Below are 26,783 nucleotides of genomic sequence, written 5' to 3'. Positions count from 1 at the left end.
GTCAAAAAACATTGATAAGAAGGGTTTATAATACAATAGCGGGACTCTAATCTTAATCATGCGTTCTTAAAAAAGCAAACTACTGTTGTAAAACTTCTCACCTCATTTCTTATCACTGCGCTAAACTTTTATTTGACAATAAATTAACAACACGTCTCTTTTGTTTTGAAATAATAATATTTTCTCCTTGGAAGGATTCAGATCAGGTGGCCAGAGTGGAAATGGTATAAGTGATACAAATTTCGAGGGACATTTGAAATCAGAACAGATGGCGATAGGGAGTCCGCGGTTCTAAGTTCGTAGTGAAAAATGGCCGGCGCCAACGATTGTTTCAGCATCGGGAGTACGGTGGCCTGTAAAACCTGTTACAAGGAGGAGATCGAAGGCGAGGTGTTAGCATTCGATCCACAAACTAAAATGCTAATCCTAAGTATCCTTTTCTCATAAATTCGCTTAAAGTAACATTCTTCCCGTAAACTACATGTATGCAGCGCTCATCCGTCGCTCGTTTAACATTGCCGCAGTGTAAATAACTTTCGAGCTATCTATGATAGGTTTTGTGAATTTTAACGAACGACCACTGAGATACGTTTCGTGTTTTCACACGGGAAACGTGCAATACCGCTTGTCAATTATTTGATCATCATCTAACCAACTACACGAAGTCAGGTTAGTTTCGTCATTCAATCAACCATGCTGGATTTTCCGTTGCTTTTTATTGCTCTGCTTATATGTTCTTTAACGTATTTTCACGTTTCACACGCAAACTTTCACTTTCATTTCTCTTCATGATTTAGGAATAAAAATATTTTTAGTATTATGGGAAATGTTAGAAAACCATGCTTATAACCTGAGAATTTATTTTATAGCCAGGTGATCCTATGATTGGAATATATTAATACTATGTTTGATTTTCACATTTTGTGGTAACAATAATTCCTTAACTGATGCCTACCAGAATGTCCGTCATCCAGCGGATCAACAACGTTAAACGATGTACACATAGTAAATTTATCCTTGGTATCAGAGGTCCAAGTAAAGCGGGAAGTTAGCCCTACCACTAGCGAGCCACCACAAAGCCTTAATTTACAAAAGCTGAACAGAAGAGTACGTAATCAAATTGAAGAGAAGAAAAAACTGGTAATGGCTCTGCAGGCCGGAGTATCTCCAGAGGGACAAAGACTCTTCAGTACTATATCAAAAACTATCCCAGAAATTACGTGGAATGGAGTAAATATTGTTGTATTTGACAATGTCACAATCAGACCACCATATAAAGTTGACAACGTTCATGGAAACATAGAATCTGGAGCATATAAACATGTAAAGAAAGTGGTAAGTGATTTAAAAAAGTAGAATATGACAATTTGCTATAACCTGCATGGTTTTCAATCCTACAGGTTGAAAAACACATTAAAGATACGGAAGCGTCGCAACAGGCACAACAGCGGGAACAACAACAACAGCAACAGAAGCAAAAAGGAGGTGCGATGCAATAAAATTTCAAAAAGGCCCTATATCAGAAATAAAGCTACCATGCTTTCACAGAAGTTCCAGTCTTTGAGGAAAAGTAGGAAATGACGATAACAAGATACTAAGAAATTATGAAAAAAAGTCACTGCAAAACTACTACATAAGCCTATCAAGAGAACCAGCATCACAGATTAAGTTCAAATTTATTTGAATGAAAACACACTTCACAGGAATCAAATGTGAATTGATTATTGAAATTTTAAATGAGTATCAAATGTTTTGATAATATCGTATGAGCAGCATTTTCAAAATCAATAAAACACACCATACTAAACTTTTTAGTAAAGAGCATGATCTTTGACGAAGAATGCTGTTTATTGTATCTAACAAGCTGCCATACAACTTTAGGTTCTGCTGGAATTACATGTGCTCTGATGCAGGTGTGTTTTAGTTTAGTTTAACATTGTTATAAAATACGTTTAATAGTTGTTTACAGATTATTGATGTACATGATGGTAGCATAATTCGGTTGCCATGTGAATATCAACTTTTTTAAAAATACAAATCGATCGACGTGGTATAATTTAAGTCCGTATGAAACGGTTCAATATATTTTTAACTACTACATCGCAAGTGGAAAAGTAACAAACGATCAACGAAAATTTTCATACGCGAAACATCCGACTTCAATACTGATTCAAATTTTACGTTCACTCGCTGATTGTAATATCATTTCTTTTTAATCGCTCATTATAGTACTGTCGATCTCTTGGAATTTGTAAACAAACAAACGAAGAGAAAAAAAAACATGATCGTCGCAATTCGTTGCAATTCATCGCGCCTGCGTCGGCACGAGACGTATTCGATCGCGACGTGACATTGTAAGCTGAAAATGGATATCCCCTTGCATAAAGCAAGCCATAAAATTGTTATTTAAATGAAGACATCAAGCTTGGTTTGTGCAAGGGCAACCTATACCTGTAACGATATATTTACAGGTAATTTCATTTACAATGATAAAATATAGAACTCGTCTCGTGCCCTTTACCTTTTGAACGCGGAAAGACAGAAGAAAAGAAAGGAAGATGATAAAAATTAATTACATAAAAAGACACAAATAAATGTAATATAAATTCTATTATTAACGTTTTACATTTATTATTCCTTGATCGGAAATTTCTACCAAAGAGACATACTACCGTACTATATTACGCTATGTTATCTGTACTAAACAAGTTTTCTATAAAAATAATCTATTCTATATTCTTTATTCTACATTTTCGTCTAATTCCTGAATCGTTTCCGCAATGTTTGCATTTCGTATAATAGCACTCAAGTCGTGTGTTACACGAGCAATACGAGCAGCGGCTTTAAATTTAATAGCTACTCGTTGCTTCTCAGTTTTCTTTTTCCACTGAAATGGCGTTAAATTATGTATTAGTATTTTATTAAAGAAGCAAAAGATGCCTTTTTTCATCACCAAAGTAAGATATAAATAATAAAGTTCTTCATTGTTTGAAAAGATGTAGAAACTGCAGGATACAATTTAATAATTCGAAAAGATTTGTATACCTGTCATAATACCAACTGTTGATATTAATTCCCTATATATTTAATTTTATTTTCATATGTTTTTTGTATTCAATATTAAAACCATATCAATAAATTTAAAAAAGACAACATATTTATCTAATAATTTTGATTAAATAAATCTGTTGCTAATCGAATAAAAAATTCACAATAATACTTTTGGAAATGTATGTGGAATTGAAAAGTAACTAGATTTGATGCGCCATCTTCCTTGAAGCGAGAAAGAGAAAGGGAGAACATCGTGGTTGAGTGTTTTGAGTGAACGTTTTAAGTTTATTGCACTATACGCGTGTTCCGTGTGTAATTTTATATTTTTCCTAACCAAGTGAAATAAGGTAATTTTAATCGATTTTATTAGGAATTGATCGAAATTTGAATTTCATAAAACAATACCCAGGCCTATACACAGAAATTACGACTAATTTCGCTTTTGAGCGGGACATTGTAACAAGCGAAATTTTGATAAAATCAACTGTAAATAAGCATAGCAAAGTGTTTTAAGTACTATCAGAGTTATTTATTCAACACTACGGATTTATAAAGGCCGATAATAATATTTAAATAATTTTAGTGTTCGATGCGGCAAGTGTTTATCCTAACCTATTTCCAAAGTTGACAAACCAGTGACTGGAATAAATTCTCTATCGAACATTCTCGATCTTAATATTTAAAAAAAGATTAACAATAAAAGGGTACAAGATCAAATCAATGGGGAACACAAGTCATTCTTCCATATGTGCAGTTTCTACAATCTCTTTGAAAACACGTTTCGTTTGTTTACTAGTGTGATAATATTCGTGTGTGCAGTTGTTTACTTACGTTTTCATCGCGAGATGGTAAGTTTGCAATGTACTCCTTTATTTCTTCCTTTTTAGGATCTGCTATAGCTAAAACAGATACACAACCATCTACTGTTCCTAAGACTATGCTCTTACCATCATAAGTGCTATCGATAGCACTCAGTTCTGCTTGAACTCTGTAGTTTGCTATAATTTCACAGTCTGATGATCTATGAATGAAATACGTGACAGAGGTTTGCATATTTTCTTCTTAATTTAATCTTTATCTATTTACCTAAATACACGTATAGTTTTTCTTCCACTATGGTAATAAAGAACATATTCATCAGTGCGGTTGAACATGGATATTACAGTGAAAACACCCTCTGCAACTTTTGGAATATATGTTTTTACAGTAGTTCCTTTTTTCAATTCTAGGAGCTCTAAACCACCTCTAAAATATCAAAATCATTAAAACTTCTTTTTGAAATTGCTTTAAATGAGAATTACCTGCTGGGTGCGTATAAGGTATATTTCCCATCTCTGCTGATATTTCCACTCCATTTGGGAATCGTACGGATAATTTTCTTTTTATTTATGTCCAAAATGGTACCTTTGTCAGATCCAATGATTCCTATCCAGTGTGGTTTATTTGGCATTGGAGTGATACATGAAATATCCTATTAAAAAATTATAAATTATACGGAATTACTTATTCTATGTATAACAAAAATGAAACACTATTTTCTTTTTCTTTTTTTTTTTTTTTACATAATATTCTTACTTTGAACCCTGGTAATTTTATAGGAATTTTACTTATTAGCGCTCCAGTATTTGCATTGTAAATGATAACACAATCCCTGTTGCCTTTATCAGCTGCTGGAGCAATCAGAAAAGCATTGTCAGAAGTCACCACAACATTTCGAAATGGTGTACCTGTGTGACTTCTGACTAAGTATTCCAATGTAAACGTAGTCTTTCCATCTATTAATTACGATCAATTAATAACACCTTTAAGGATCCCTAAATATTCTATCAATTATCACTATACCGGGAATAGTTCTCATAAAAAGAGTAGCAGTGATTTTCATGCTTTCCACTCCTGCAGGATTTTTCGGCCTCGAAACGGCTATAAATTTAGACGAATTTTCGACCAATGTCAGCTGCCTCACGTGCTGCTGTTCCTCTTTGAACAACACCTGTTCTGTAATTCTGTTCCATATTAGTATATTACCTGATTCTGTCGATACAATATATCTGAAATAGAGAAGCATGTCAGGTTTGATGGATTAGTCATATAGTATCATTGATTTGCTCAGAAAATTCGTAGCGAAATTTGAAATATCCTATTAAAATAATACAAACTATAGAAAAGTCTGTACTCTATATGCGAATTATTTTATTAAGTAATCTATGCATTGTTTGCGTCAAATCAGTTTTCCATCATTTCTGACTATAAAACATTTTAAACAAATGTTAACCATTAGAAAATGTTTAGTTTAAGAACTAGAAAACATACGAAGACAGTTGAACTATGTATATGTAATTAATAAAGCTGTAGAATAAGATATCAGTCAGAGATCGACAATTGTTGTCGAGGCGAATTGTCTTCTTCGAGACACGTGATATCGTCTTATCGAAAAATATTTCCTTATCGAGAAACGAGGTCTTTGTTATTAACGAATTCCAGACATTCCTCTATGATTATTGCATTTAATCAGTCCACGTGAAAGCAGCATTTATCTGAATTAAATGTCTTGCCGTTTAACAGAGATTTATTACGAACGACCTTTTCCAATCTCATAAAATGCATGCAGTATCGAACAAATTAAATCCTTGCCAGAAACACCACGAAATTTCTGAACAAGTACTATTGATAGTTATACCAACTTTCCATCGTGAGTTATGCAAGCGTGAGTGACAATTGCTCCCAAAGGACTGTCCGCCAATTTCGAGATCAATCTTCCTGTTTGCAAATCCCAAATTCCTACACAGTCTCTTGTCACCGTTACTGCTAAGTTACATTCTTCTGCCAAGCTTTCAACGTAATTGAAAATATTATAAGTAAAAAGGAAATCGATCCATTTTGGGATCGCGATAAAACGCTTAATACCTTATCATATCAATCTGCAACTCGTGTCTGTCTATTACATGAACCTGCTCGAAGATATTATTTATGTTCCATACTTTCACGCTTCTGTCGATGCTCGATGTTACGACGCTGTTCCAATTTCCAATAGTCAGCGCTTCCAGTCGAATAATCCTCGCGAAATGAGCATCCAGGATCTTCACCAATTCAGCTGTTTCAAGATTCCACACGTATAAATTTTTTCTACGAAAATCATAGCTTTTGTTACAGTTTCTTTTTTTTTTTTCTTTTCTATTAATACTGTCGTTTAATTCATAATAAAACACACCTTACACCGGCAACGGCGTAATTCTTGTTGCCACTGACCATGATCGAATTCGAGCACATCATCTTCGTGCTGATGTTTCGAACTCCGTTGGGCAATATCAACACGTACGCGTCGCTTTTACTTTCTAAGAACCACACGATGAAACCATTGGCACTTGTGGCTAGGAGCATCTCCTCTTCCCTGTCCAACTTCAATTGCAACAAGTATTCCACATCGTCGTTGAAAGCTCTGGGCATGTCGAAAACTCTCTCCCATTGAGAGGACGTTTCATCGCTGGTGTATTTCGTGACTCGATAATCTCCTTTAGTTGTACAAGCGTATAAAACTTGTTTGCTATTGGTCATTACCATAACGCTGAAGGATAGACGTTAAAGAAGAGTATTAAGGTTGATTGGAAGAGAATTAAAAATGATTTAATCGATGGTTCACCTGTGGAAATTTAAGGGTTCCAGTGATATCTTTTTTCTGTAGGTATGCAAAAGCATACTGGTGTCTTCCATGTTTCCAGACCAGAATACTATTCTATAATCATCCAGATTCGTGTGTTCGACGCCTATTTAGAGAAGCATGCATTATTTCAGGTGTTTCCGTTATTTCATAGATGGCACGTTATCATTGCACTCACATAAAATTGGCCATTTGTTAGAATCCTCCGGATTCGTGTGAGTATCTAGTAGATTTCCTCGTAAGTCGAATCTACACCAACCTAGTTTACCATAGACGAAGAAGAACTGATTCATCAGATGTACTCCGCACACTGGTTCCTCATTTGGAAGAGGATTATCGATAATAACGAACTCGCTGGTCAGGGTATTTAACACGACGCTCTGTTAAAGAGAAGCACTTGAAATTCTTTTATATTTTGTGACAAAGTAACCGTGCGCTATTGTACCATCGATATTTCGTGTCAAGAAAGAAATAAAATACCAAATAATCGATTTCCTTACAACTAACAGCCCTTCCACGAGAGAATTAAATATAGTGCTATACATTGCAAGTTTTAAATACTGTCGTACCCGACAAAATTATTATTAATAAGTCGCTATTAAAAAGATTAAAGTACACCCCCTTTCAAAAGTCCATGATTTACATTTATATGAAACATCGAGTCTGTATTAAGAATAGAATGCGCCCTAGGACTAGAAATACAAGAAATGTTGACAATGAAGAATTGCACAATTATATTCCCAGTTATTAATTCTCAACTTTTTTTTTTCACTTCGTTTCAGGAAGGGCAAATGGATACCTGATTATTAGTGGTAAACGCAGCTGCGTATCTATTATCAGGACTGAGAACTAGGTGTTGCATAATTCCCTCAACACCAGGATTTACATCCCTTGCCATGTCGCTGGTGCTCAGATCCCAGGTGATGAATCGATTGGATATCGAGACGACGTACCGGTAATCCGACGTTAGGCAAAAGTCAAACACGGCGAATTGATGGCCCTCCAGCGAATACTGAAAGGTTTACGAGATCAGGAGAACGTTTTCGTTTAATCGGGCGAGTTTGTTCATGTACTTTCAACGGTCCTCCAGGAGTATGTAGACAATGATAAACCGGAAGCAGGGCGCAATCCTTGGCGCCGTCGTTATCACACGCTCGAAGCAACATCTTCACATTCACGTTCCCACCAATTTCTGGCAATAATCGACCTATTAGTTGAGGTGCGAGCATATCTGGATGGGATCCCAAAATTGCACCTCCTAATCTGAGCGCATCTGCAACCAGCATAAGTTCCCTGGAACAGAAATTGACGCTTTTGATTGAAAATCGCTGAAAATCCAATTATTTCGCTTCGATTTTTCGATTCACCTGACGATATTTTGATCGTCGATGAAATTACAGGCATCTTCGAAATCCGAAAGCACTGCTTGCAGCGGGCAGGAGCTCAGTTTGGCATGCAGCCACTGGTAGTTGAATAAAACGTTCTCGAACAGATCGTCGAAACGTCGTGATCTGACCAAATGGAAAGGTAGTTCACCGAACTAAAATTGGAAATATATTACCTTTCGTAGAAAGCGATTGGAGACATCAACGTTATACCTTTCTTAGGTTGTATCTAGTGATTGTCCCATCTTTCGAGTAAAATGCCAGAGGTTGTTCCGGTACTTTTCTATCCGCCACTCCTTCTTTGTCCGCCAAATTAAACCTATAAGTTCACCTTAATTACGTTAAAGCGCAGAGAAATATTTTACAAAGCGTTTGCCAGATAAGAATATCTGTAAGAATATCTTCAAGAAGATAGATCTACCTGTGTCTCTGAATTTCAGTGTATTTAAACGGTTTGGGTCGTCCACCACCCCAAATGCCAAGATAGTAATCAGCGATCATGGAATGAAAATACATGGCCATGTTCATATTTTTGAAGTATCTTTCCTTGGCGGTGTCTCTAAATTGTCTGTGGTACCAATTAAGCACACTGACACCATCAGCTTCTCTTTCGCTCAAATAATTAGGCAAATCGTTTCGTATCCTGGTCCAGAGCAAAGGTGGAATTCTTCTGACTGGTGGTAAATGATACTGATAGACGTCATCTAACACCTTGTCGTCCAAGGAGATCAGATCTTCGAGTTCAGACTCTGATAAACCTGACTTTGCAGCAGTGATGTAAGCTAGCGCATGGAATACTAGAATTTTTCCATGTTGTTTCTCGATTCTTTCAAAAAGCATCATAATACTGTCCATCACTGTGCACGTTAAATGAGTATCTGCTGGTTTAGTGTAGCTTCTCCATCTGCAAATTTCTGCAAAGACCAGCTTTACGAAGATTGGTAAGGAGCACTTGGATATAGCGTTCGCCACGAGACGCCATTGATAGTTGTTCAAGTCTCTGTGAGCTGTTTTCATCCACATCCTGTGAAAATTAGGATGTATTCGAAATATCGCTGAGATATTACATTTTCAACATTTCTGTTGCTACCTTATCACTTCCATAGCGAGATCCTCGCCAAGAGCGACGACTTCGACGAAGTTCTCCTCGGTGTCTATCATCCTTCGTAGTAATTGATAATCTCGAGAGATCACCGGGTTTGATTCTTCAGCCGCGCAAGATAGAATCATCTAAAAAGTTCTCGATAATGTTAGTCGAATACCAATTGATCTGTGATCAGTGGGCTACTGGTATTTATGCAAATTCATATTTTTATTGGCGCAATCAAAAAATGGAAGCTACTTAAGTTCTCTCCACCCGCCGAAATATCATAGCGTGTACTTTTATATATCTTTATCCATCGTTTGCATCCTATGCAGTTTTATATTTTTTAATTTCACACGAATGAATAAACGTAGTCAGTATAGTACCTTGCAATTCAATGGAAGTCTGGTAGGCAACCAAGATAGCTTATTCCCTTGTACTCCGGTTAATTGATCCACGCTGTCCAGGAATAGTAAAATCGGCTGTTCGGTTGTAGCTAAAGTTAGTAGATACTTAAAGTAAGCAGTTAGTGGCACCAAATCGTCAGGAATTTCATCAAAGGGTAACATGAAGTTGTAGGAGATCTACCAGGAAATATTGCCATTACAATTATTTCTTCGCTTGATCGTATATAAAGTATTACAATAAAACTTCACTCATTATGAAACTTTTTATAAACGATATTTTAATCGTTGTTTTTAGACAAGAAGACAAAATTTTAGTCACTTATCTAGACGTGAAGTTTTGATATGTCAACAAGAAGACATAAGTGATAAAAGAATTCAAGAAAGAACCAGTTTGTTCCTCGGCAGGTTCAGATGAATGAAATTTTACTGTACGATCATTCAGCTACTTGCTTGTTGACAAATGGAAATCAGCGTGGGCGTCAGCGCACTGCTGTCTGGTGTAGTTCCAAGGAATCGAATTATGTTGATTGGTTTTCTGCCAGTGAGCCACGCGCTGCTCGTCAATCCTGCGCTCTTTGCTAACAGAGACGTTTTCCCACACCCACCTTCTCCGTACAATACCAAAGGCTTGTCACTATCGCCTAACATGTACTCTTTAATTCTCTCCAAGGTATCTTCTCGGCCGTAAAATACCTGAAGAATTTTTTATTTAAATCATATTATGACCTTGACAATTTTTTTTAGTAAATTTACCTTCACGGAGTTATTACAGGCGTGCAAATGTTGCAAAATTTCTGTTATGATCTGTCCCTGTGCTGAACTGTCTTCTTTTCTCATAGCACGATCCACAAGCTTCACTATGTTTCGATAGAAATGCGTTATAAAGTGTTGAAGGTACTCGCTATGGGTTTCTGGGTCCAAACCTTCTCGACCAATCCATTCTACCGTGTATCTTTAAAGAAAATACGAGGAAAATGAATTCAAAGACGTAATTGTGTTCCTCCTTGCGAGATAAATACCTTTGCAAGTTTGTAGTTTCGATCTTGTCCGGAAGTCTTTCGTCCCTCAAATTAGCCAGCAACTTGGAAGCCTCGTTATCTAAGCTTCTGTTAGCGATGTCCAAGAACAAATTGGCTTTCCTTAAGTTTTGTAGGTTGATGTTGTTGATGTATCGTATGTATGCCAGGCAATGGTTTTTAGTATTTTTCACGTTCAACACACCGTTGATCACTTCCCTTTCGGTCACTGTTTCGAAATACAAATTCAACAATTTATTTAACCACTCAATGGTTAGATTTTTTGTTAATTTATGAGGGATAACATCACAGGCCAAACTGATCTCGCATAATTCCACTTTTGATAAACCTATCGATCCCCCGGTGTTCAGTTACATAATTATTAACGTTCAACTTCTCGAAGAGAAGTTTTATTTTCATAAATTTATTTACGAAGGTAGGATAAATAATTGGAAATTTAAAAAAGACGAGGAAAGAAGCGAGTTTCGTAAATCTGCTAGTATGGACTGTTCAGTAAAGCTCACCTAACAGACCTATACCTTAGACACAACGAGACAAGAGAGAAAGTGAGACGAGGAAAGAAACAATGTTTATAATTGTTATTCTTCTACGCATTTTTATTTGTGGAATTAATTAGCACGAATTCGAGCATTAAGAAGTTAGCGTAATCTATGTTTATGTTACACCTACCTGACATAAAATAATTGTGCATGGTATTTTTGTCAAATTTCTCAGAATTGTACAAAGACTGTGCTCCTTTACGGAATAGCTTTTGCATTTTTACCATAGTGTCCCACCAAATCGCCTGGTCCTCTTGCTGCAGCTTTGGGATCCTCTGAAATATACAAATATTCGCGTGATCTAACATTTCGTCACGTTGATCGCCAGGTAACGAGAAAATTCCATTACTTTGTTATTAAAATTTTTCAAGATAGACGATATCGGTTGCAAGATACTCGTAGGCGGAACTGCATTACTGTCCTTTTTGTACCATTTATCCAACAGACTGACGTCCATCCCTTGACCGTCCAATTCTGTCCTCAACATCTCCAATTCCGAACTGAGAACATACGTTGGAATGGGACGATAGCCATATTTCTGTCCCAGGAACACCTTGGAAGAATTTGAAAAATATGGTTCGAAAGTTACGATTTATAGGATTTAAACTGGTAAATTATATTCTACCACGAAGTTTGGGCCCATTGAAAGTCTCTGACAATTTTCTATTTCCCTCATGCAGAGTTCCGTGGTCATGTGATCGTCAGTGGCTTCGTCCCTTACACCCCATCTCATGTCAACCACCTGCAATCGAATTATTTAAATGATTCTCGTTTCTTTCTCTTGTACCAGGTTCCTGGATTTAAATTTAGAAGCTATCAGACCGTGGAAAAGTTTTGGCTGTGCGCGACAGGATTCGTGCCTGGTACGATAGAAATCAATTCCCTCTTCAAGGTCGACAAATTGCATTTATGTAACACAGATTTTCACACCCTTTAGCTATATCTATGACTATGCACAAGACACGGATCTTTCAAGCATATTATATAAAAAGGAGAATACTTTCGACCTTCGAAAATTATCGTATTTGATCCAGGCTATGTAAACTCTTCTAATTGTTTAATATTTACCTGAAACTCCAATCCATGCTTTTCCCTGCAATAATCCTTCAGCTTTGGATAACACTGCGCCATTAATGTGTTTCGCTCCATCGCCGTATCTGAATGGAATTTACAAAAAATACAAAGAATAGAAGATTTATGATTAAAATATGTCAACGTACCGGTGAAAGTGGAACTGGTAAATATTCTGACGATTTTAGAGCTAACAGGTGGTAGGGACTTCAAGGATCCCGCGAAGATCGAGTCAATAATAGTTTCGTCCATTGTTTTGTCTTCTTAATATTCTTCTTCTTTTTTCAATGTACAAAGATCTTTTCTTTCATCGTGCTTCAATTTCATCAGGTTGCCAGCAACTTTGCAAGGATACTGAGATCGTACCAAGGATTTCGTTGGCATTTATAGGCTGTGAACATATATTCTTTCACCCCTAACATTTCTACGTACACTTCACCCCCTAACCACGTAGACCAATCGGCAAATCACGTTGTGTTCCTTTCTACGAATTTGAGTGCGCTTTTTCCCACTGAACACCTGGGAAATAATAATCAGAGAGGAACGTGCGATTAATTCGACGACTTTAATTAAAGTGGACGACAGAAAACACTTAGGTGGTTGCTAGGGGTTGTTTGCACCGTTTAAAATGTTCAACGTTCCTCATTGATTTCAAGCAAACTATGTAGTTTACGTTCTACGGCTCTGAATGAGCTAATTCTTCGCGTAAAATCATTTCCATGAATATTGTCAACAATTAAACAATTAAAAATAGTGATTTTCAAATATTCGAATATTTCCCTCTCAAAAAAATTTAAGAACAGTGATTTAGAGTTCGACTTGCAGTTTCGCGTGGACATTTTTAATGGAGCGAACCTTCCTTTTTATGAAATTAAAATTAGTGATCTTGAACGAGCGTCTTTTTAAGAAACTAAATACGGTGACCTTGAACGAAAATGAAACGTTCGAGTTGCAATTTTTCGCAGGTTTTCTAATGGACCAGAGTTAGCACAGACCCAATTTTCCATTGAGCAATCAAAATGGCACCGCCGGACCCAGTGACTCAAATGAATACGTACAAATCGTACGTAACCATGTTAGCCGATCCAGTTTCAAAGGACGAGTTAAAATTGAAGGCTGCTCAAGAATTGTCGGAGAATTTTGAGGTATCGATTCGCCCCTATACAGTCAAATTACATACCTTCTCTCTCTTTTTTTTTTTTTTTTTTTAAATCTCGTCTCAACGTCTTTTTAATCTTGGCCATGTTACATTATTACAGGTGATCATGTGCTCCTCGCAATATAAAACATTTCTCGAGCATATGATCAAAATTTTCTTAAAGATACTGCAAGAGGGAGAACCACATTTTATATCAGAGTACAACATCCAACAAGTGAGAAAATTGATTTTGGAAATGATACACAGATTACCTAGCAACGAGTATCTACGCCCGTACGTAAAACAGATTTTGAGTTTGATGTCGAAGTTATTGGAAACCGACAACGAGGAGAACGTTTTAGTGTGTCTGAGGATCATTATCGAACTGCACAAACAGTACAAACCGACTTTTAATCCGGAAGTAAGTAGCTTTCTTTAAGACAACAAGTTTTCCTATCGGAATTTTATCAGAGAAATTTTCACAAAGTCTTGAATTTTCTCTTTTATAGATACAATATTTTTTGCAATTCGTGAAATCGGTGTATAGCGAGTTACCAAAGAACCTGCCAAAAATATTCGAGCCTCGACCACCCTTGAGGGTAAAGGATTTGTCAGAAATAAATATAGAAGCACTTTTAAAAGAAACCTTCACGATTACTGCTATACAAAGCGAAAAAAAGGCTGCGGATGGTACTGTCGTTACTGTAAGTGACCATCAGGCGTTTTACTATCCATTAAAACGAAATAGACCGTGGTAAATACCAGGTATAAATACCTTTATGGGAGACTTCATAAATTCAACACTCGAACGGCGGAGACTGGATTCATCCTGGCTCGTGCAAATATTTTGCCTTTATTAGTTACGTATTAGTTTCCTAAGTTACGTTAATATCCTTGAAATTTTTGTGCCTCGATCTTGCTTTGGTTTCAATAGAGAAAAAGCTTTCAGTGTCTTAAGGAAATCTTTAGCATAGAATTAAGATAAGAAATCATGGATATTAATGACATATTGCATATTTTCCTAAAGTGTAAGGAATTTGCTAATGACGAAGAATACGACTCGATTGAATATGGCTCAAGGGATTCTGGAGAATTAAATATATTTAATTATCACACGGATGCCATAGAAGCCCTATTAGAGTCTTATGGGAGCTCTTCTTTATCGCATAAAATAAAATAATTTCGACAACAACGATTCAGCCTCCGCCAGTCGAAATTTGAAGATACAAAAATGTATATAACACACAGAAATATATAAAATATCGAAAACGTAGTACTCGATATAACATTTAGTATATAAAACAAATCTCTACTTAAATTCTTCAATTATATTCACAAAAGTATAAGTTTGCATGAACAGTCATGGTCTAATCCCAAAATTAATTCATTTCTTCCAGTACAATCTGATTCCCAAGGCGGTATTGTCGCTCAAAGTGCTTCAAGAATTACCGATCATAGTCGTACTTATGAATCAATTGTACAAACAGAACGTGCACCAGGACGTATCTGATTTCATCCCTCTCGTGATAACGACCATAACTTTGCAACCGAGTCCTCAACATCGAGCCTCTCCTGGATTCAACAAGGAAGTTTTCGTCGATTTCATGGGTGCTCAGATCAAAACACTGTCGTTCCTAGCGTACGTCATCAGAGTGTACCAAGATGTAGTGTCTCAACACAGCTCGATATTGGTGAAAGGAATCTTAGGTTTGTTCACGTTGTGTCCAATGGAAGTGGCGCATCTACGAAAAGAATTAGTAATTGCATCGAGACACATATTGGCTACGGATCTTCGGAACAAATTTATACCACATATGGAGTGTTTTTTCGACGAAGATATATTTATTGGACGAGGCTGGACCACCCACGAATCTCTCAGACCTCTTGCATACTCGACCCTTGCGGACTTGGTTCATCATGTCAGGTTATTGTTACCATTAAGTGACGTATCCAGAGCTGTACATCTTTATAGCAAGAATTTATTGGACCAAAGTCTTCCAACGGCCGTCCAGATGGTATCTTGCAAGCTGCTGATGAACCTAGTAGACACAGTAAGGCAAAGATCCGATGCTGAGAACAGTACTCAAGGAAGAGAACTTCTTATGAGGATTCTCTTAGTGTTCGTATTAAAATTCAAGACAATAGCGAAGATCTATATACCAATTTTGCGTAACAAGGCCAAGCAGATGACACCTCCCGGTCTAGACATCAAGACAGAGGACGTTAAACCAGTTGTTCCCGATTTGAACGAGGAGAAGGAGACTGGAAAGTCGAAATTCGGGTTTCCTTCTTCTCAAGCCATGAGCTACAACGTCGCCGATTATAGAAACTTAGTGAAAAGTTTGGTGCACGGAGCAAAAGCTATCACAGCGAACTGTATCAACAGCAAGACAGGTGAAGTGACCCAGTCTAATCAGTTTCAGACGAAAGAGACATTAGTGTATATTAAATTGGTAAAATGGGCATTGCCAGCACTGGATATTTATACGATAGGTCCTCCAACCATCGGAACTGTCGCGCAACAAGGCAGGCCAGCCCAATCTCAAACGATTCGAACGAGAGAAGAGAAGGAAGTGTTAGAGCTTTTTGGAAACGTTTTTACTCAGATGAATCCACAAACATTCCAGGAAATATTCTCGACTTCGATCGACTACATGGTCGAGAGGATCTTCAAGAATTGCGCGTTACAGATTATCGGAAGTGCCTTTCTGTCTAGTCCCACGATATCGTCTACATTCGCAACGATATTGGTCGAGTATTTATTAGAAAGAATGGGTGACATGGGATCCAACGTGGAGAGAAGCAATTTATACTTAAGACTTTTTAAATTAGTTTTTGGTAGCGTGTCGCTTTTCCCTGCTGAGAACGAACATATGTTGAGGCCGCATCTGAATCAAATCGTCAATCGAGCCATAGAATTAGCCATGTCAGCGAAAGAACCTTACAACTATTTCCTTTTGTTGAGAGCTCTTTTCAGATCTATTGGCGGTGGTTCTCATGATCTCCTGTATCAAGAATTCTTACCTTTGCTTCCTAATATGTTGGAAGGTTTAAACAGATTGCAATCTGGCTTACACAGACAACATATGAAGGACTTGTTCGTTGAACTGTGTCTGACAGTCCCAGTGAGACTCAGTTCGCTTCTACCTTATTTACCGATGTTGATGGATCCTCTAGTTTCCGCGTTGAACGGAAGTTACTGTCTAGTCAGTCAAGGACTAAGAACTCTCGAATTATGCGTGGACAATCTTCAGCCTGATTTCTTGTACGAACACATACAACCTGTACGAGCTGACTTGATGCAAGCGCTCTGGAGAACACTGCATAATCCTACTGACCAAGCTCACGTGGCTTTTCGAGTACTTGGTAAATTTGGTGGTGGAAACAGGAAGATGATGATAGAACCACAGAAACTCGAATACAACGATCGTGAGACTAATTCGCCAGCTATCGTCGTCTATTTCCAAGAACCCACAAAACCGATCGATTTCCCAGTGGAAAAAGTAATCGAGACCGCGTTCAATGCCTTGAAGTCTAACAACACGGATTCTTTTTATCGTAGACAGTGTTGGGAGGTGATCAGCTGCTACCTGGCTGCGTCACTGCGACTCGATGACAACAATGCTATTCTACATAAGCTGTTTATGCATCCCAGCTTCAAAGAAGGAAAAATTTCACATCAACGAGGACCGCACTATCAATGCCCAGACACTGTCGCGAGAAACGTTCAGCAGACAGCTCTGACAGGATTGTTTGTCGCTGCAGAAATTAAAGAATTAAGACATTCTGTATTAGGTACTGTAGTATCCATCGTCAGACACTACACTATGGTAGCTATAGCGCAGCAAGCTGGTCCATTTTGCTTAAGTGGGAGACAAGTTCGTATGCAAGGTCAAGATCCCCTCGTTTTGATCGATGCTCTGGCTGTCATCATGGGCCACGAAGAGAAGGAATTATACAAATCAGGACATCTAGCTCTGGTTTTAATTCTCGAAACTGCGACCAACATTCTTGGCTCCAAAGAAAGAGCCTGCCAGTTACCTTTAATGGAATACCTGGCGGAAAAGATGTGTTCTTTGTGTTATGAGCGGGCCTGGTACGCAAAATTAGGAGGTTGCATCGCTATAAAGTTTCTTTTCGAAAGAATGGCGACCAAGTGGGTGCTGAATCATCTATTTGTATTCCTGAAGGCTCTCATGTTCGTGATGATGGATCTAACGGAAGAAGTCTCGAACGGTGCGATAGACATGGCGAAGGCAAATTTGGAGAAGATGCTGAGAGTCTGCGTAAACCCTGGAATTCAAGATGGCAACACGGAATTAATCGAAGCTCAAAATAAGAGTCTATACGAGGTTACCCATGAGCTAGTGAGACAGGTGACTTCACCACACACTTTAGTTCGAGAACAGGCCATGTCTTCTCTGCGATTGCTCGCTGAAATACAGAATAAAACAGTCACTGAAGTAATGGAACCACACAAAGAAGTTCTGGCAGACATGATCCCACCTAAGAAACATTTACTCAGACATCAACCAGCTAACGCACAGATTGGTTTAATAGATGGAAACACGTTTTGTACCACGTTGAATCCACGTTTATTTACGATCGATTTAACGGAACACGACGTGTTCTTCCAAGAACTTCTAGCACTCAGCGAGGCAGAAGACGCTAATCTGAATAAACTACCTTGTTATAAATCTGTCTCGAACCTTATACCACTTAGAAAATCAGCTCTGAGAGCTCTAGCCGCCTGTCATTACATCGTAACCTGCCGTGAAAGAATTTTCGGCGTTTTGTACAAAGCTTTGGAAAAACCGAACGCAGAACTGCAAGAGGCGGCCTTCGAGTGCATGCAAAAGTTCATAGCCGGTTTCCAGATCGACATGCAATCCGTCCACGCCATTATGCGACCTATGCTGTTAACCTTAGGCGATCATAGAAACCTCAGTCTAAACTGCGTTAAAAGACTTTCGTATTTAACGCAATTGTTTCCAAGTACGTTCAGCACTGCTCTTTGTGAACAACTGTTACAGCACTTGAAGAAGCTTTTGGAGAATCTAATTCAGGCACACAAAGGCATATCCAAGTCTGGCGAAAACGAACAAAAAATAGCCACCATTATAGGAATCTTTCACGAAATTCCTGCAGCCACTCCAATATTTATCGACATTCTCTGCAGACTCGTCTTGCAGACGGAAAAATCCTTAATGGTCGAAGTGTCCAGCCCATTTCGTATTCCTCTGATGAAATTCTTGCTACGATATCCGACTGAGACACTCAATTTATTTTTACACGACAACAATATCAAAGATCAACAGTGGAGTAGGTACTTGGAATTCCTTATCAAACAAAAAGATGGAAAACCATTCCGTGATGTGTTACACGGTAGCACGACCAGGTTAATTACCATGCTGCTTGCACATTCTCAAACCAATTCGAACTTGAGTCACAGTGAGAAGAGCGAGCTTCAGCACCAAGCTATAAAAATCATCGCTATCCTAATAAAATTCGACGAACAGTGGTTATCGACTCAAAGTCAATTGGTAGGTGCATTGAAACAAATTTGGTGCAACGACGAATATCAAGCTTTGCACAAAAAGGTCGAGAGCGTGGAATATTGCCATTGGAAAGAACCCAAGCTTATTGTAAAAATTTTATTACACTATTTTCGTCACCATCCTAACGACATCGATTTGCTATTTCAATTATTGCGAGCGACTTGCGACAGATTTATTCCTGATTTCCAATTCTTACGGGACTTCTTAGAACATACAGTGGCACAAGAATATACAGTTGAGTGGAAACGAAGCGCTTTCTTTAGGTTCGTTGATCATTTCCCTACGAACAATTTGTCCCAAGAACTAAAGGCTAATGTATTACAATTGATCGTAATTCCTTGTTTCGCTGTGAGTTTCGAACGAGGCGAAGGCACGAAACTAATCGGAGGAGCACCGATGCCGTATCAAGACAATCCAGAGAACGTAGTTTCCGTGTTCATCAGCAAGATCATCGACCCGGACAATCCATTCGGTTCAGCGGACTGCGTTCGAATCTCGTTACTCCAGTTTTCTTGTCTTCTGGTCGAACAAGCTTCTCAACATATTCACGATGTCAGTAATAAGAGACAAGGTAATAAGTTGCGAAGGTTGATGACTTTCGCGTGGCCGTGTCTTTTGGGCAAGAACTGTGTCGATCCTACAACGAGGTATCATGGTCACCTACTTTTAAGCCATATAATAGCAAAGTTCGCCATTCATAAGAGGATAGTTCTCCAAGTTTTTCACAGTCTCTTGAAAGCTCATGCACTGGATGCAAGAAACGTAGTGAGACAAGCATTAGAGATTCTAACTCCAGCAATGCCCGTCAGAATGGAAGATGGTAACACGATGCTGACACACTGGACCAAGAAGATCATCGTAGAAGAAGGACATTCCATGCAACAACTGTTCCATATTCTCCAATTAGTAGTCAGACACTATAAAGTGTACTATCCTGTCAGGCATCATTTGGTGCAGCACATAGTGAATTCCATTCAGAGGCTAGGCTTTAGTCCAACCGCTACTATAGAGCATAGGAGATTAGCCGTTGAATTAGCAGAAGTGATCATAAAATGGGAATTGCATAGAATCAAAGACGAAGCAGAGAGCAACGAACCTGGTGGAAACAAGGCTATAGTGAGCTCTGTGAAACGACCTATGAGCGAAGATCCGACAGGAACCAAACGTATGACCGCTCAGACAGCGACAGGAAGTACAACTGTCCCTGTTATTTTACCTAGAATGGAACCAGGCTCTACCAAACCTATAGAAAGAGCTCACGCTGACGCTATCTTGAATTTTTTGCTTCGACTGGCCTGTCAAGTGAACGACGTTACCACGATTCATGGCAATCCAGGCGAACAACTCTCTCGACGCTGCGTGGCTCTGTTAAAAATGGCGCTAAAGCCCGACGTCTGGCCACAATCCTGTGATCTTATGTTAGGTTGGTTGGATAAGGTTTTAGCTAGCGTGGATAGCACTCAGCCCAATTATGGTAATATTTCAACAGCTTTAGAGGTCCTCACGTTTTTACTAGGTGTCATGAAAAGGGAGCAGATCTTGTCAAGTTTCAAATCATTGCAACGAGGCATAGGCGCATGTATAGCGAGCAGCAATACCAAAGTCATTCGTTTGGTTCATGGATTATTATCACGTTTGATGACCATCTTCCCTGCAGAACCGACTTCTTCCACGGTCGCTTCCAAATACGAGGAACTAGACACTTTGTACACTACTGTTGGCAAATTTATCGTTGATGGTTTGGCTACGTACGAGAAGAACACCACGGCTACTCCAAGCACGTTGTTCGGAACTTTGATGATGCTCAAGGCAGCTTGCACGAATAATCCAAGTTACATAGATAGATTGATAACTCCGTTCATGAGAGTTCTTCACAGAATGGCCAAGGATCATCTGCATTCCGCTCAAGCGGATGCTAATCCAGTTGGCAGCGAATTGTTAATATTAAGCTTGGACCTCGTTAAGAATCGTGTGGTGGTAATGGGCGTGGAAATGAGGAAAACGTTCATAGGCTCGATTCTAGTCGGCTTGATCGAGAAAACTCAAGACATAAAAGTAATGAAAGCAATCACGAAGATGCTCGAAGAGTGGATGAAGAATAAAAACCCTATCGCTATGAACCAGGCGCCCAGTCTGCGAGAGAAATCAATTCTTCTGGTCAAGATGATGCAGTATGTAGAGAAACGTTTCCCTGATGATCTAGAATTAAACAGGCAATTCTTAGAGCTGGTTAATTATATTTATAGAGACGAAACTCTGAAATCCTCTGAACTAACGTCGAAATTAGAACCTGCATTTTTATCCGGTTTAAGATGCGTTCAACCTCAGATACGAGCCAAGTTTTTCGAAGTGTTCGATGGCTCGATGAGAAGACGACTTCATGATAGACTTCTGTATATCATTTGCAGCCAAAGTTGGGACGCGATTGGTCCTCACTATTGGATCAAACAGTGCATCGAATTGCTTCTTGTCACTGCTAATTCGACCACTCAGATTCAAATGTCGAATCAGGATACCTTGTTACCGAGTATAACTTCTGTGATAAACATGGCAGACAGCGAGGAGCACAAGAACTTCATAATATACACCTCTATAAAAGAAGAACCTCAGGATATCTCTGAAACGGCTGATGTAAAAGACGAGATTCTGGATATGGATCTATCTAACATTGATTCTACGACTGTCCCAGAGGAAATCATCACTACCGGGAAAGCAACGTTGACGCAGTTGATCGCTAAACAGGGTGAATTTATAGAATACGCCAAGAAGATCAGAACAGAGCAATTGTTATTAGCTACGGCGCAACTTTGTCACATGGATACGAATTTGGCGGAACGTGTTTGGCTGGAGACTTTCCCGAGGATTTGGAGTATTTTAGACGAACATCAGCAAAGCATCTTGACAGTTGAGATCGTGCCATTTATCTGCAGCGGCACCCACGTCATCCAGAAAGATTGTCATCCAAGTGCTATAGCCACGTTTGTCGAAGCAATTTCTCATTGTAATCCACCAGTGCCTTTGCGGCCAGCTTTGATGAAGTATCTGGGCAGATCTCACAATCTCTGGCACAGGATGACACTAAGTTTGGAGCAAATGGCGTTCGACAATGGAAATAATCAATTCAAAATTAAGAGAGAGACAGACTGCTACGACTTCGAACCTGATAACAGTCCCCATTCGGAGATCCTGGATTCGCTGTCTGATATGTATTCCTTGTTGTGTGAAGAAGATATGTGGTCGGGTCTCTGGCAAAAACACGCCCACTATAAGGAAACTTTACAAGCCACTGCGTTAGAACAACAGGGATTTTTTGAGCAAGCACAGGGTGCTTATGACGTAGCGATGACAAAATTTAAGCAGGACTATGTGTCAACACCAGCACCATTTAAAATACAAAGGGAAGCCATGCTTTGGGAACAGCACTGGATAAGATGTGCAAAGGAGTTGAACCAATGGGACCTGTTATTGGATTATGGAAGTAAAAAGGCGGAGAAGAATCCTTTTTTGATTCTTGAAAGTTCTTGGCGTATTCCTAATTGGGCTATGATGAAGGAGGCACTTGCTCAAGTGGAACATAATTGTCCGAAAGAGATGGCTTGGAAGGTAAAATGTATTGGGTTGGCAACTAATTGGGTTGGCATTACCACCTAATGACAAAATCCGCAATCACTTAGTTACCAATCCAATACTTTTAATTCATTCCACCACACATTCAAACACGCGATAATATTTCTTAGTACGTACAGTAAAATGATTTTTGAAAAATTATATATTTGCAGGTGAATCTGTACCGAGGTTTCCTAGCGATATGTAACAGCGAGGATCAGCACCTAAACGCAGTGGAACGATACGTAGAACTAGCATCCGGTTTATGCATGCGTGAATGGCGTCGATTACCTCACATCGTGAGCCACGTCCATCTACCATTGCTGCAAGCAGCTCAACAGATTATGGAGCTTCAAGAAGCGATGCAGATCCACCAAGGACTATTACACGGAAGAAGCACGTCGTTGCACGATATGAAGGCTATCGTGAAAACATGGCGGAATCGATTACCCGTAATAGCCGATGACTTGAGTCATTGGTCGGACATTTTCACCTGGCGTCAACATCATTATACGTTCATCTCGAGTCACTACGATTCACAACAAGACCAAACGACCAATCACTCGATGCTTGGTGTCCACGCTTCCGTCCAGGCAATCATTCACTTTGGCAAGATAGCCAGGAAGCATAATCTATGTGGTGTGTGTTTGGATTCTTTGTCGAAGATCTATACGATACCCAGCGTGCCTATCGTCGATTGCTTCCAGAAGATCAGACAGCAGGTGAAATGTTATCTACAGATGGCTTCAGTTAGTGGTAAAAATGAGTTGCAAGAAGGTCTAGAAGTCATTGAATCAACAAATCTGCGTTACTTCACTAAAGAGATGACTGCAGAATTCTATGCTTTGAAAGGCATGCTGTTGTCACAGATAGGTAGATCAGACGATGCGAACAAAGCCTTCTCAGCTGCAGTTCAATTGCACGATACATTAGTGAAAGCTTGGGCTTTATGGGGTGATTACTTGGAGCACATCTTCACGCGTGATGCACGCCAGATTTCTATTGGAATCTCGGCGATCACTTGCTTCCTTCACGCTTGCAGACACCAGAACGAATCCAAGTCCAGGAAATATTTGGCGAAGGTTCTATGGCTACTCACTTACGACGATGATAAATCTTCTCTGATGGAAGCCGTAGAGAAATATGCTGTAGGTGTTCCTCCGATTCAGTGGTTACCTTGGATACCTCAGTTGCTGATGTGTTTGGTTAGACACGAAGGAAACGTGATTCTAAATTTACTGAGCCAAGTTGGGAGAATGTTCCCGCAAGCTGTGTATTTCTCCATTAGAACTTTGTACCTTACATTGAAGATTGAACAACGTGAGAGGTATAAGAGTGCGGAATTGGCTGCTGGAAAAAGCCAGGAAGGAGTGGAAGGTCGTGGAGCTGCGGGAAATGTGCAGCAACAAGGAGTACCTGAAACGGGACCAATTCGAGCCACGCCGCCCATGTGGAGGTGCTCGAAGATAATGCATATGCAGAGAGATATTCATCCTACTATTTTGTCTAGCTTAGAAGGCATCGTGGACCAAGTTAGTTATATAAATTATATCCTTTCTAAACTAGCTAGTCATAGCGTTAAAACAAATGAGAAATATGAATCAAGTGATTAATACCAAATTTTGATGATTCAGATGGTCTGGTTCCGAGAAACTTGGTACGAAGAAGTCCTGAGGCAGCTAAGACAAGGTCTGGCCAAGTGTTACGCGATAGCATTCGAAAATCGTGGGGCTGTGAGCGAAGCAACCATAACTCCGCACACCTTGAACTTTGTGAAGAAACTGGTCTCTACCTTTGGCATAGGAATTGGTGAGTTCCGACACTGAGTCTTTATAGCTATCTAAACTCTAGAATCTGTTAAAGAAGGATTTTTCAAATCCCAGAAAATATATCCTCCTCTCAAAATGTGAACAACACATTCGGCTCGGCGGCTTCAGAGTCTCTGGCACGCAGAGCTCAGGCTACCGTCCAAGATCCCGTTTTCCAGAAGATGAAGGGTCAATTCAAAAGCGACTTCGACTTCACCGTACCTGGAGCGAGATTACTGCATAACCTGATCAGCAAGCTGAAGAAATGGATCAAGATTCTCGAAGGAAAGACGAAGCAATTACCAAAGTAAGTATCATTTTGTATAAATCTGTATTGGGTTGTGCGATAAGTTCTTTTAATGTTATATTTTGTGGAATATTATAGAAAAATGAAAAATCATTCTTGTAAAAAATAGCAAATAAATTTATTGCACAACCTAATAAATTTCACTTCTACTCCAAAATCTAAATCTATCAACTTGATATCAAACAGGTCCTTCTTAATCGAAGAGAAATGTCGATTTCTAAGTAACTTCAGCTTGAAAACTGCCGAAGTAGAACTACCAGGCGAATTTCTCTTACCTAAACACTCTCATTATTACGTAAGGATAGCAAGATTCATGCCAAGGGTCGAAGTTGTTCAACGACATAATACAGCGGCTAGAAGATTACGAATTCGCGGACATAATGGACGTTTGTATCCTTATTTAGTTGTCAATGATGCTGGATTGGGCGATGCAAGACGCGAAGAACGTGTCCTTCAATTATTGCGAATGTTAAATCACTACCTGGCTAAACAAAAAGAAACCTCAAGGAGGTTCTTGCACTTCACCGTTCCTCGCGTGGTCGCGGTTTCACCGCAAATGCGACTGGTCGAAGATAATCCTGCTTCCGTTTCTTTGTTAGACATTTATAAACAAGGCTGTGCAAAATTAGGTATAGAACATGACGCGCCTATAGCTAGGTATTACGATAGATTGGCCACGGTACAAGCTAGAGGTGCACAAGCAAGTCATCAGGTGCTAAGGGACATACTGAAAGAAGTGCAGACGACGATGGTTGCCAAGACAATGCTCAGAGACTGGGCGGTGAAAACGTTTCCTGGCGCAACCGACTACTGGACCTTCAGAAAAATAGTAATATTACGCGTTCCAATCAATTGAAATTTAATTTTGCTATACTAAGCGAGCACTATTGGATTGTTCCATGTACTAATTGATTCATTTCTTTTTTCATTTTTACAGTTCACTCTACAACTATCTTTGACTTGTTTCGCCGAATACGTGCTCCATCTGACAAGATTGAACCCGGATATGATGTACGTGCATCAAGATTCTGGTCTCATCAATATTGCTTATTTTAAGTTTGACGTTGATGATACATCTGGCGAGCTAGATGCTAATAGACCAGTTCCCTTCCGATTGACACCAAATATTCTAGAATTCCTCACCAGTACAGGTCCGTGTAATTTATATTACTTTATTGTACTTATGAAGATTATAAAATATTTGAAGAATCATTTTTAATTAGGTGTCTCCGGACCACTGACTGCCAGTGCAATTGCCACAGCTCGTTGCTTAGTCCAACCGTCTTTCAAAGTGCATACGATTCTTCGTGCAATTTTACGAGATGAAGTAATCGCGGATCATAATAAGAAACAAGAGGATGCTGAAAATTCATCGCAAGCTCCAACAGATATGAAAGGTGAGCTTCTGATAACGATGGTCACTCGAGCAGTGAACGCGATCGTTGGAAGGCTGAACTCTTTGGCCAACTTCGATGGAACCGATAGTAAAGTCAGCACGTTGGTCGCTGCAGCCAATAGTCATGATAATTTATGCAGAATGGATCCGTCTTGGCACCCATGGTTGTAATCGAGTTTTCTTAGGATCTACTTGTGCTTCCAATGCGAACAAATATAGAGAAATTGATGGATGTGGGTGATTCTCATAATTTGTGCAGAACTTGTATTATTGTTTGTACTAATTCAGTTTTCTATTGCGAGAAGCAGCTACAGTCATTGATATTCTCTATACTTTGGACATCTACTACATGTGTATCATTTTCTTCGTTTTTTTCCTCTTTTTTTTAAATTTCAATCGATTAGTTTCCATATAATTGTGGTCTCAAGACATACTGTACTAAGTTGTGTAAATATTACGCTGGAATGTAAGGAATTATTTGTAAAGTATATGTTCGTGATTCGCTCGGAATCATCCGATTATTACAGTTTTGCAGTTATTTTAATCAATTTATCTTCTTATATGACACATGTTTATATCGTGTAAAAATTCTCAATTTGGGAATGTTCCATCTGTATCATTTACTGTACATACTACTTTTAAGTGTAATTTATAGTGACTTATCAAAAAGTGTTTATAAATCTAAAGAATGAGAAAGAAAAAGAGAGAAATAAATTATCTAAAATAATTACCTTTTCTCAA

At 38.9% G+C, this 26,783-nt stretch overlaps 3 protein-coding genes across 3 annotated transcripts; 2 read left to right on the top strand and 1 right to left on the bottom strand.

Annotated features, from left to right (window-relative positions):
* Nucleotides 1-262: 262 nt before the first annotated feature.
* LOC126873100 (protein LSM12-like) lies at nucleotides 263-2,611 on the top strand. Its single transcript, XM_050633627.1, has 4 exons — nucleotides 263-430; nucleotides 959-1,335; nucleotides 1,401-1,485; nucleotides 1,549-2,611. The coding sequence occupies exons 1-4, from the start codon at nucleotides 310-312 to the stop codon at nucleotides 1,572-1,574; spliced, it is 609 nt and encodes a 202-aa protein (XP_050489584.1). The 5' UTR covers nucleotides 263-309; the 3' UTR covers nucleotides 1,575-2,611.
* On the bottom strand, nucleotides 1,950-13,184 carry LOC126873081 (NACHT and WD repeat domain-containing protein 2). The gene is made up of 26 exons (XM_050633578.1): nucleotides 12,379-13,184; nucleotides 12,227-12,315; nucleotides 11,784-11,900; nucleotides 11,508-11,711; nucleotides 11,289-11,433; nucleotides 10,602-10,827; nucleotides 10,336-10,534; nucleotides 10,033-10,275; nucleotides 9,562-9,759; nucleotides 9,182-9,321; nucleotides 8,513-9,115; nucleotides 8,305-8,410; nucleotides 8,074-8,246; nucleotides 7,780-7,999; nucleotides 7,506-7,718; nucleotides 6,885-7,086; nucleotides 6,689-6,812; nucleotides 6,260-6,613; nucleotides 5,956-6,174; nucleotides 5,733-5,879; nucleotides 4,894-5,099; nucleotides 4,627-4,826; nucleotides 4,353-4,522; nucleotides 4,138-4,296; nucleotides 3,883-4,072; nucleotides 1,950-2,887 (listed from the first exon to the last, which is right to left on the bottom strand). Exons 1-26 carry the CDS (start codon nucleotides 12,479-12,481, stop codon nucleotides 2,741-2,743), a joined length of 5,097 nt encoding a protein of 1,698 aa, XP_050489535.1. The 5' UTR covers nucleotides 12,482-13,184; the 3' UTR covers nucleotides 1,950-2,740.
* LOC126873079 (transformation/transcription domain-associated protein) lies at nucleotides 3,215-26,783 on the top strand. Its single transcript, XM_050633575.1, has 11 exons — nucleotides 3,215-3,899; nucleotides 13,195-13,374; nucleotides 13,489-13,788; nucleotides 13,877-14,071; nucleotides 14,765-22,528; nucleotides 22,705-24,063; nucleotides 24,166-24,340; nucleotides 24,415-24,646; nucleotides 24,833-25,475; nucleotides 25,584-25,797; nucleotides 25,870-26,783. Exons 2-11 carry the CDS (start codon nucleotides 13,249-13,251, stop codon nucleotides 26,211-26,213), a joined length of 11,352 nt encoding a protein of 3,783 aa, XP_050489532.1. The 5' UTR covers nucleotides 3,215-3,899; nucleotides 13,195-13,248; the 3' UTR covers nucleotides 26,214-26,783.

This window comes from Bombus huntii, chromosome 14, assembly GCF_024542735.1.
Source record: "Bombus huntii isolate Logan2020A chromosome 14, iyBomHunt1.1, whole genome shotgun sequence".
Classification (NCBI taxonomy): Eukaryota; Metazoa; Arthropoda; class Insecta; order Hymenoptera; family Apidae; genus Bombus; species Bombus huntii.
This window is presented reverse-complemented; position numbering and strand designations above follow the sequence as displayed.